We start from the raw sequence: 12,006 nt of genomic DNA, 5'->3' as shown, positions 1-12,006 counted from the left end.
ATATTCTGTTTGTAAATTTGTTTCTCTTCACAGTGTGTCCACGAGGTACCTTTGGGACACTCTGTAATGGTGTCTGCAACTGTTCGATGAACAATCAGTGTCATCATGTTACTGGAATCTGCAGTTTTGTGAGAATATCAGGTATATCTTGAATTGATGTAAACAAGCATTCTTTAAGTATTGCATAGCAACACGTGTTACCTGCTTGGTATTCTGTTTGAATAATCATACGTCAGAAGTTTATGCACAGGAATAACCAGGTCCCATACAATAAAAGACACCACAAAGTCTTCCACATCTGCTTTGTACTTAGCTATTTTATTGAACATAGATGTTAAGGTAGCTCCATCCTCGTGTGACTTATCAATATTAATGGTTAAAAGTGGAAAAACTTTATTAATTTCCACTCAATATAGTTTAATTCAATTAATAACCAAAGAAAATGTATATGTTGCCACCTTTTTAAAGATGTCAGACATACAAAAACAGAAGTATATATCAACATCATAAAATCACACATTTTCGTTAAACAGAATAATAAAGATAGATAAAAACTTGTTGAAATGACAAAATTTAAATATCAACAGTTTAAAAAAAACTTGCTAATTCATAAATATGTATAGATTAATCATGGATATTAGGGAAACCAATGTATAATAGACATCCAGTTGAGGAAATTCCAGCACACGAGTTATTGCCCTTGACAACATTTTTAAAATCATAAATAATTGATTACATGTATCTATGGAAAATATAAACTTTTTCAGTATTAATAGTATACCAGTTTTTTATTATATCCAGTGAATAATATTCCTCAAAAAGATATATTTCTATCATGTGCAAAGTTTAATTTATCAAGATTTTTGCAAAAACCTATGACGTCACACGAGGATCGATCAACCTTAACAGCATATTACAACCAAACGTTATGATAAACGGGATGACTTCAGCTTCTGGCGTCTAGAATAGGTTCTTAGTATCCCTGGGTTGTCGTAAGAGGTGACTAAATAGGGAGGTCCTTCGGATGAAATCGCAAACACCGAGGCCCGTGTCACAGCAGGTGTGGCAAGATAAAGACCCCTCCCTGCTCAAACGCCTTAAGCGCAAAGCATAAGACTAACTTTTGCAGCCCTTCACAGACAATGGTGACGTCTCCATATGAGTGAAATATTCTCTAGAGGGACGTGAAACAGTATAAATCCAAACAAACTCCAGCTTCTCCATCGTCAACTTCCCATATTTATGTAGCAATATTCCATTATTACCAGCATTTGCTGTTTATGTCTTTCAACTTACTTCATTTACCTGATCAAGATATAGGGCTTACGGTGGATGTGACCGGTCGACATGGGATATTTACTCCTTCTAGGCACCTGATCCCACTTTCGGTGTGTAAAGGTGTCCCTGTTTGTCCTTATGCAAGGTGAAATAACGAACAGTGATCAATCTCATAACTCCTATAAGCAATACAAAATAGAGAGTTGGGCAAGCACGGACCCCTGGACACACCAGAGGTGGGATCAGGTGCCTAGGAGGAGTAAGCATCCCCTGTTGACCGGTCACACCCGCCGTGAGCCCTATATCTTGCTCAGGTAAACGGAGTTATCTGCAGTCAAAATTAGTGTGCCAAGAACGGCTTAACAATCGGTATGAAACACGCCAGACAGCATTTGACCAATGCGAGGTTGTATTGACGAACTAGATCGTTATAACGACCATAGAATTTACGAAATGCGACTTCAATCGAGACTGTTGAAACCCCTATACCATCAACTTGTTTGTCAGTAGCTTACCTCGATTTAAAAACTGACTATACGCAGAACAAGCTCTTGCATATCGAATCAGTTGAGATATATAAACACCATATGCAGGTGATAATGGAATATTGCTACATAAATATGGGAAGTTGACGATGGAGAAACTGAAATCATCCCGTTTGTCATACAGTTGAGTTGTCAGTTTGCCGTTAATGTCTACTTTCAATAAAATATCTAAGTATGAAGCAGAAGTGGACGACTCTGTGGTGTCCTTTATTTCGAGCTCACAGGGATATATCAAATCGACATATGAATGAAAGCTATTATTGTTAATAGACAAAACGTCATCGATATATCTAAATGTCGTTTGAAGGCCACAGCGAGAGATATTTTCTTCTCGCGTAAAAGTTTTTGAATAAATTCTGCTTCATATGAATATTGAAACAGGTCAGCTAACAAAGGAGCACAATTCGTGCCCATGGGAATTCCAACAGACTGTTGGAAGACCTGATTGAAGTTATGAGATTGATCACTGTTCGTTATCTTCAGCTTTTCATATGACAGATTCATATTCAGTATTTTCTTTGCCCAACGGCCTTAACTCAGCAAACAAATCAATAAACCAGAACAGATTCGAACTTGATCTGTAACCTGTCACAGTAAAGAAATGTAAAAAATATCAAATGAATATACATGTATGTAAGCATGACGACAAAAATTATGATTTGCCATACTTGACATTCTTTTGTGTTTAGGTCACCTGCACCTGATCCCACCTCTAGCATATCCAGGGGTCCGTCTTTGCCCAACTCTTTATTTTGTATACCTTGTGGGAGTTATGAGATTGATCACAATGCGTTATATTCGCATTTCCTTCATGCACTAACAATTGAACATTTTCAACTTCTTGAAAACTACCATTCCAATTCTTTTCAGATTTAGTATGAAGCATCTTTGAAACAAGGGTGACATAAATTAGGACTCTTGCACTTCTTTGACCTTAGGGACGGGACAAAAATTGCCTAAATTGATCAATTTTCATACATTTTCTCTACAACCAAACATGTAAGAAAAACTAAATATATCGTGATGTAGAGCAGGACGCCCTCTTCCAAAATTGTGATTTTCATGATCTCCGGGGTAGAGGTTCTGACTCCAGAGCGGGGCAAAACTTGGTATTTAGTTTTATGCGTAAATCATTTTATAATAGCTTTAATGTTATTGATTCTAAATTCAAACTAAAGGCATATTTAGAATGAACTAGTATACCTTAACCAAAGATCCCAGGGGTAACGGCTTTGATATCAGGGTCAAGTCAAACTTATTACAGTGACTGGTTATTGTCTTTACCATTTGAAAGTTTCTTTAAGCTTGCTAATACGGTAAAAAAAAATTAAATGCGTATTTAGGAAAAGCAGAAAAGGATGTAACAAAATCGCGGGGTTTGACTCTAGGACGGGTCCAAATTAATCCTATTGTGTTAATGTTATATATATTATATAATCTAATGTCTTTGGCCAGTATAGGCACTTTCGAGGACATTTAACTTTTTAAGAACATATCTTATTTTATACACTTGCTGAATATTAGAATTTAGCTTAGATATTCAGAATAGGAAATATGTTACCAGATTGATTACTGTTCGTTATCTTCACCTTTCATGTTCTAGATTTAGTAGCCCTTGGGACTAGTGATACTCTTAACTAATATTCAGTTGACCGATAAGGCCTGTGGTCCTCTTGATTTATAATGTTTTGTATCACACAGCATTTGAACAACTGAATTATATTTTCAGTTGATTTCAAGACCAAAAATAATATTTCACTACAAAATGTTTCTCTTTTATTTACAATTCTTATCGACGTGTTCTGTGGAAATGTTATATAAATGAATTACATTATACCTTGGTTAGAATAGGTCCTCAGTATACCTTGCTTGTTTTAAGATGCAACTAAATGGGGCGGTCCTTCGGACAAGACCGCAAATATCAAGGGCATTTGTCAAAGCAGGTGTGGTACGATAAAGATCCCCCCTGCTCAAAGGCAGTAACTAGCATAGCCCCAAATTTTGCGCCCGTTCGGTAGAAATGAATGGTGACATCTCTATACGAGTGAAAACTTCTGGAGTGGGACGTTCAACAATATACAACCAACCAACCTTTTGAGGAGGTATTGACCACCACTATTCTTTAAGAATAGAAATTCAGTGTTTAGGTTTCAGGTGATATAACTACTGAACGGGATTAACTTGGCTAATATGCTGATAGAAGATGCAGAAAAATCACTAGACCAGCCCGTTTCTCATTGTTTTATCTTTTAAATGTGTTGACCATTTGATTATTTTACGCATCAGGCAAGCAGAAAGAACACTCTCCTAGAGCAGGCTACAAGTACTGGATCATTTCTGCAGTCCTAACGTTGCTGCTGGTTGCTATGGCGATAGCGTTGGTCACCTACCTACGATGTATACGGCGTGTCCCAAAAGCGTCCAAGTTAGTACTTAAGTAGAGTATACCTATCAAATATTGAGTAAAGAATTGACCGTATTCACTCAGCAACCAAATAATCTATGTAAATACTAATATGGGAGTGACTTTGTAGGAGAGATAAAGCTAATATAATGTACATCAACAATTTTAATCGAAAATTCTAATTAATAATTGTATGACTTACTAGAAAACCAATTTGTCCAATCTCGAAGTGCTGCAATTGCTGCAAGAGTAATGAAAAGGACTATATGGAAAGACAGCGATACATGGAACTACAAGAGGATTTGGACTGGACCGTCAATGACGACGAATACGACCACTTGAATAGGTCCGGACAGGCAAAGTCCGAGCTCCAAATAGCCTATGACCCGACCTATAATCGGATATGTGAAAACACGTCTGTGTACAACTTGACAACAACGCCTCTAAACACGAACACAGTGACTGCAGACGACGACTATAGTCATATTAAGGTGGCGAGGGGTCCAGAGCAGCACGGAATGTATGACAGTCTGCAAAACAACAGAATGAAATTCCCCGAAAACACAAACAAACATATGGACAAAGATTCAACGTTATCTCAAAACACGGATCATTCCGTGTATGATACTTGAAGAATGCTGTTTTCAGAACGGCGAATACCACTATCAATGGATGTGTTGTATGGAATATTTTCTGGTTCTCGCATCAGTGTAACTGGCTAAATTGGGAAGCTGGGTGCTGCAACTTTGGGGACACTGTGAAAATATGTATATGGCTGTACTTTCCTGAAATGTCTGTATCATCTTAACAGAGCATAACTTCGATATTGTAATCAAAAATAAATACTTACAGCACAGATTTCTTTTATAACGTTTCATAAAACTGAACAATTCAATACACACGATGTTTTGATTTTTAGGGCTACAACATGAAAAACACACATTTCTTTCATTTTCCGCAATTAGGACGTTACGATGATACCAGATTGTCATAAACATATCAACTGTTTTGTGTTAACACATGTACATTATTTGTTTTTGCAAATTAAATTGGTTAAAAAATTCAGCAATATAAGACTGCAAATAACTATGTTAAAGACTACAGACATAGGCAGTATAATCTATAAAATTTCTCATGATACTTGATACATTTAGCTTGATCGCCATACTTGTTAGTCCTATTTATATCTCCTAAAAGTTTTATGTTTTTTCTAGCACGATATTCAACTGTAGTTTCAAACTTAGCTCCACCAGGACTTGTTTTTAGGGTGACAAGAATTCGAGTTTTCTCCTCAATTTTCCATAAATAACTCCTAAATGAGAAATAGCTCTCAGCGTCTGCGTCTCGCTCCATATCAGCATACACCAGAGAGGCCTGCTCTATAGTGCCCAGAGAAAGTTTGGCGCACCTTCCCGGGATCTCTTGTAGAATTGTATTGATACGGTCAACAACGAACTGAGCAACTGTACGAACTCTTTCGTCTTGTGCAGACAGTCCCTTGGATGAGTAACACGGACAATAATGTTCAGAAATGTCTGCGTTTTTACAACTCCTTTCAGTGGGAATTTCTCGCAACAAACTGATACCCCTTGGGATGTTAAGGGTGTCTATGGAAGGTTTCTCTGTAAAATCGGCATTCATAATGTCTTTCAGTGTTTCAAAGACGTCGTAGTGTGTTGATAATCTATTAATATTTGTCTTGAGATTTCGGTGAATATGAGGAAAACGAGATTTAATATGATCTGGAAGCACCATTGCAAAGAGTGGGAGAAGGTTTGATATTCTGCCGACTGCAGTATTCTGCATTTCGCTGTACCTTGGACCGTGATCACTAAAAAATATCAGCACAGCATTTTCTAGTCTCTTACTTTCTTTCAGCCATCTGAAATGCTCCAAAACGTCTTCGTCCGCCAGTTCAACTATATTGATAAAGTCGTGAGTAATTTCGTTAATCCAAGTAAATGCAAACTTTAAGTGAGATCCATACGTTTCTACAAATCGTAGTGTGTAATCCATGACATATTTATGCTTAAGCTGGTTCCCAAAACACATCGGAGAGATGTTATTTTGCAAGAAGTTTCTGTGTTGAACAAACATGTAGGCATTGTTGAGTGCACTTCGAGGACTAACAATTTTCTCCATAGCCATGAAGTATGGCCGTAAATAATGTGTGGCGGGAGAGGTCTGGAATCCCTGAAATGCCGCAAGACCCGGATGATCTTCCGACAGTAAGTCGATGTAACCCTTACGAGAGAAGTTTTTCCATATGAAGGGGACGTTATCTAGTCCTGGGGGCACTTCCTTGGTGTAGGCTTTCAGTCCTGTCAATAGCGAAAGTAGATTAGGATATGTATTATCACCAACTTTAGTGTATCCTTTGAGAACATAGGCACCGAGTTCTTCTCTTAAATATTCCATGGTTTTATCCATTTTTCTTTCCGTAATGAGTCTCGACATCGAGTCAATCCCAAACAAGTAGACACTTAACTGGTCCATGTTTTCCGTTCCGATTTCTCTCTGTTTCTTTATACTTTTGATATCAACATGCATGTGAAGGTTATTATATATTTGTTCTTGATCATCATTAATACATTGCACATTAATAAAATCAGTATTAATATACTCGGGTTCTTTAAATTCCTTTAAATCCCCTATGCTTACTTTGTGGTCCCCGTGCAGTTGTATTTTTCCGTATTTGCAACTCACATGACCATGTCCACTACGCGTTATGGCGGTCTGATTAATACGTAACATTCCATTAGAGTCGATGAAGACTAGATTTTCCCATGTCTCGCACTTGAGAGGAACTTGGCTCCAGAAAAATCGGTCCAACTGTGGATCATAAACGTCAAATTTTGGTAAAATGCATGGAGCGAGGACATTTTTATTTCGGAACACGTGAAACACTGGCCAGTTGTACTGGATATTGAAATACACAATGGCCGCTACTGTGATCACAAACAGGACCAAATTCCGCGCGCATCTTCTAGGTCGCCGCCGATTTATCATCCTACGCAGGTAGCTAGTGTAACACCTGCAACATGAAAAAGGGTTACATTAACGTGTGTTCTACAACCTGTAAAATAACACAAAATTAGGGCATTCAAAGTGACAACAGCTATCCTATTGATTGAGTAATACAAATATGATATTGTAATCGTTATCTATAGGGTGGTAACCTAGTGGTAAATAAAGGCCAAATATCGATGTCACGATACACGTTCTGATCTAGGTAGATAGTCTTAACTTTACATTATGTTGATTGAAAAATCACTAGGTGGACATATCTATAGATAATTCTAAACATACAAACGTGTGGGGAGGGGGTTACTGATTTTTATTTTCTTTTAGCTGTTTCCAACATTTGAAAATATGATTAATAATGATCAAATTGATCATTTTTACACGTTCTCAAATTTTTTCTTTGAAACAATTAATGATGGTAGCATATTAATGTTTTAAATTGCTTCAATGAATAAAGAAATTTCCTTTTCTACTGAAGACTAAAACACAGATATATAAGAAGTAACGTGCACCATCCACCAGGACAAAGGCAATATACAGAAAAACATGCTTATAACGAATTCACGCTGATTACGTATGAGAGACAAGTAATAAAAATGTTATTGGATATTACAAACTTTCGTTGATGTATAATTAACCCACACTGATGAGATAAGAATGTGAATGTACATATATATATATATATGAACAATATTAAAATAGCATTTCTGTTTAAAAATGTGGGTCTACAGTAAAATTTTATATAGCTCCTTTTAAACAAATTACTCTAAGGCGCTTTACAAGGGTAAGAAGAGGAATACAACGATAAAACACAATTAAATGAAATTACAAGACAGTATGACATAAGATTATCAAATCAAAACACCATAATTAAGACCAATAGCTAAAGTTATTTTTAAATAAGTAATTTGATAATAAGTAATCAGAATTTAATGTCTTCAGTAATATCGTCGCCACTTCAAACGGAAATATTACATCTACTTTCATATCATGAAAAAGTGAAGATAACGAACAATAATCAATTCCCATAAAGAATACAGAATCAAGAGTACTCCAAACACGGACCCCTGTACATACCAGAGCTGGGATCAGGTAAACGGAGTAATCTGTAGTCAAAATTAGTATGTAAAGAGCAGTCAAACAATTGGAATGAAACACATCAACATTCGACTTAATGACATATCATATGGAACATCTAAAACACGGTTTAAAAACTTTAACTATTTGCAGCGTGATCCCTCCCAACATAAAGGTGACGTTTTCAGACAAAACTGGTAACTTCGGTAGTTGATGATTGTGTGATAGTATAAATATGCTTATGACTTGATTGCAGCCTACAGCACCAATGGATAAAAACGTTGAACTATTGTGACAATTATTATATGACTTTCACGAAACTGTAGCACTTATAAAAGACGGTAACAGCACAATATGCATTGGGGAAATGTGAAGGATATGAACAGCAACACACAACATTCGCTTCCTTAACAGTGAAGTTAAAACACTTCATGTCGATTAAAATTAATTTATTATGCAAATGTATTTAACTACTATTAACTTTTGATATTTTTAAAAAGTGCTGTTGTCCGAGATAATCAGTCTTATCTTAATGATAATAAAGTAATATTACGCTCTTTTTTCATAAGCATAGGTCTAATTTGTGGTACTTCACTACAGCTGGTGACGTCTCAATATGAGTGAAAAACGACGGGACATGAAACAATCAACCAATAATAATCATGCAATGAAACATGATTCTTATTAAATTATTTTGCAAGGGAGATGGAATTATTACCGTAACGGTAAGTTTTCAACGAACCCCCTTACAGCTCTCTATATCCAATACAATCATCAACAACCAGTCACATGTTATTCTGAAAGAGTAAAGATAAGAATAACTGTTGATCAGTTGTATCCGCCGTGAGCCTTCTATCACGATAACATAAACGGAGCAATCCGTAGTCAAAATCATTATTTAAAGAACAGGCTAACAATTGGCATGAAATACGTCAGGCAGCATTCTCAACTGACAATCTCATCAAAATCAGCATGCCCTTGAAAAATAACTCCGATATTGTAATTAAGGCTCCGCATTGAAGATGCGAGACACCTATCCATGTAACCATGTAACGCGATTCCTCCAATATAGCACGACATGAATAGGTCTCCAGCATCTTCACGTACATAATAGTTTTTGAAAAGGTGAATATTTGTCCTTGTGGTTGATATATGATATTAATAATAATGTGATATAATTACATAACAGAGATATACATAGCCAAGATACCTCGGAATATTTACCACAAAATGCATTCCTGGTTATCTTGAGCTGATATAGTAAAACTTTTGAAAAAAATAAATTATACAAAAGGAGGGCAAGGTGTAAGGTAGAATCCCGAGGTGTTTATAGTGACAATAGGTGTGACGAAGACCCACAAGGAGTGCAGGTCTTAGAATTAGTGATAAACAATACAATGAGTAAAATTCAAAATCCCAATATGTATTTGGTGTGGTGTGATTTAGGAGGCTTTCCGGGTTAATTTCAGAATATTCAAGGTTCTGTTGCTAATCTATTTACTCGACTGTACCACTGTAAACTGTTATGTAACGCTTGTCATTGTCTTTATTATCGATTGCGCTTACCAAGATTGATTACCATTATAATCACATTGCAAGACTTTCTTTATCTCAATGGAGGCAACGGTTTTATGTAATCATATTCCAATGATGAAAAAGTGAAGATAACGAAGAGAGATCAATCTCATAACTCCTAAAAGGAATATAAAATCAAGACTTGGGCAAACATGGATCCTTGTGCATACCAGAGGAGGGATCAGATGCATAGGAGGAGTAAGCATCCCCTGTTGACCGGTCACACCCGCCGTGAGCCCTATATCTTGATCAGATAAATGAAGTAATCCGCAGTCAAGATCAGTGTATACTGAACGGCCTAAAAATTGAAACACATCTGGTAGGATTTGACCCAATGACAGGTTGTATTGGTAAACTAGATCGTTATGACAACCATAGAATTTGCTGATTTTAAACGAGATTGTTGAAACCCGTATTATCAACTTGTTTGCCAGTAGCCTCCCTCGATTTAAAACATAATCACACGGAGAACAAGCTCTTGCGTATCGAATCAGTTGAGAGACATAATCACCATATGCAGGATTGCTACATAACTATGGGATGTTGACGATGGAGAAGCTGAAGTCATCCTGGTTTTCATAAAGTTGAGTTGTTAATTTTCCGTTAATATCTATGTTCAATAAAATGTTTAAGTTCGAAACAGATATGGAAAACTCTGTGGTGTCTTTTATTTGGCATTTGGAGTTCACTAGGATATATCGAATCAACATATGAATAATCAAAGGTCGGAAGGGTCTCAGAGTCGACTCGCCCGTGATTTCCAACAAGGGGTGGGGGTATACAGCACCGTCTTATAAGCTTTATTTCTGAATCTTTAAAGTATGGTAAAACATGCGTATTACGCATTGCTAGATATCTATGGAAATGCAACGTCACAAACTAGGAACACGACACATCGGCTACAGGAATTTACCCATAAAAGCTTCAAACAATGTGTGAACATAAAAGTTCGAGACCAAAGGTCACTATCCATGGTACTCAGCACATCTACATGAGACAATATAATTTATCGATACTTGTATGTCAAATATCAAAAGCCTACCGCCAAAAAAAAAAAAAAGACAAAACAGTAACAGCCCGGACACAATTTGTAGCAGGTTTCGATACAAATTATTCTCTTGAAGTCTTAAAATATCTTGATCGCCTCTTCCTTCATTCTGTTTACATGAAGTATTTCCACACGTTAACTCGTTCGTTGTTTATTAAACAAAGCAATTATAATTATATACAATTCATTTCAGATATATTTTCGTCAGAATTCTGTTTTATCAGATGATAGAAAAGCAGAAATATTAAACGGCCGAAATTGCTCTTAATTCAGCAAATTAATCATGAAGTGGGAGTTGTGTTAGTGACCCCCCCCCCCCCCCCCCCCGGGACATCTCTTGTAGTTTGATCATTATAACAAGAATACATGTTACATGGAAAAGCAACATATTTGGAATATTTCATACAAATATAGGCCTAGCTGATGGAGGTTCCAGAAGAAAGCAACAACTCTAAACAAAAATAAAATGCAAGATTACAGAAAATTGTTGTAATATTCAGAATTACTTACTCGATCTTTCAATATACTGTATAACATTCTGTAGTCATAGCATAGAATCGTAAACATTTGCAAAAAGCTGTAAACCAAAGCACAAAGTCGTAAACAATATCTTAACGCTGTAAACCAAAGCACAAAGTCGTAAACAATATCTTAGAGCTGTAAACCATACAACAGAGTCGTAAACAATAACATGAAACATAAATCGTACACAAAAGTAAATAGTGTTAAACCATAGCAAAGGATTGTTGGCTTTTCAAAATATCCAATAATAGCAAAGTACATTTCTCAACTCTGCAAAGCAAAAATATCAAGCTACCTGAAAATTGATACCAAGACGTGTCCGACTCAAAATCACCAATGAGTTGTTATTGTCTTCAGTCGATAGAGGGATGAAAATTACTCCCTATTTGGAATAGTACACATATAGTATGAATTTCCCCCCCAAAAAAAAAACATGTTAATAATCTTCCGGGATTTTCGTGTTTATTTGTATCAAGTGGTATTTATTTACATCTACATAAGATTGAGCGAATTCATAACAGACAATACAAGTG

At 36.2% G+C, this 12,006-nt stretch overlaps 2 protein-coding genes across 3 annotated transcripts in view; one reads left to right on the top strand and one right to left on the bottom strand.

The window, feature by feature from the left end:
* Positions 1-5,292, top strand: part of LOC125683473 (protein draper-like) — a 22,473-nt gene extending 17,181 nt beyond the window's left edge. For both annotated transcript variants that reach the window (XM_048924671.2, XM_048924672.2), the window contains 3 exons: positions 34-141; positions 4,110-4,248; positions 4,433-5,292. In XM_048924671.2, coding sequence (XP_048780628.2) covers positions 34-141; positions 4,110-4,248; positions 4,433-4,859 — 674 coding nt within the window. In that variant the 3' untranslated portion in view covers positions 4,860-5,292. The remainder of the gene's footprint in view (positions 1-33; positions 142-4,109; positions 4,249-4,432) is intronic.
* On the bottom strand, positions 5,074-12,006 carry LOC125667748 (uncharacterized). Its single transcript, XM_048901390.2, has 2 exons — positions 11,769-12,006; positions 5,074-7,261 (listed from the first exon to the last, which is right to left on the bottom strand). Exon 2 carries the CDS (start codon positions 7,234-7,236, stop codon positions 5,326-5,328), a length of 1,911 nt encoding a protein of 636 aa, XP_048757347.2. The 5' UTR covers positions 7,237-7,261; positions 11,769-12,006; the 3' UTR covers positions 5,074-5,325.

The sequence above is a fragment of the Ostrea edulis genome, chromosome 6 (genome assembly GCF_947568905.1).
Source record: "Ostrea edulis chromosome 6, xbOstEdul1.1, whole genome shotgun sequence".
NCBI lineage: Eukaryota > Metazoa > Mollusca > Bivalvia > Ostreida > Ostreidae > Ostrea > Ostrea edulis.
This window is presented reverse-complemented; position numbering and strand designations above follow the sequence as displayed.

Bases quoted from the DNA above. Each gene is read 5' to 3' on its own strand.
- LOC125667748 (XM_048901390.2), bottom strand. From the start codon at position 7,236: ATGATAAATCGGCGGCGACCTAGAAGATGCGCGCGGAATTTGGTCCTG.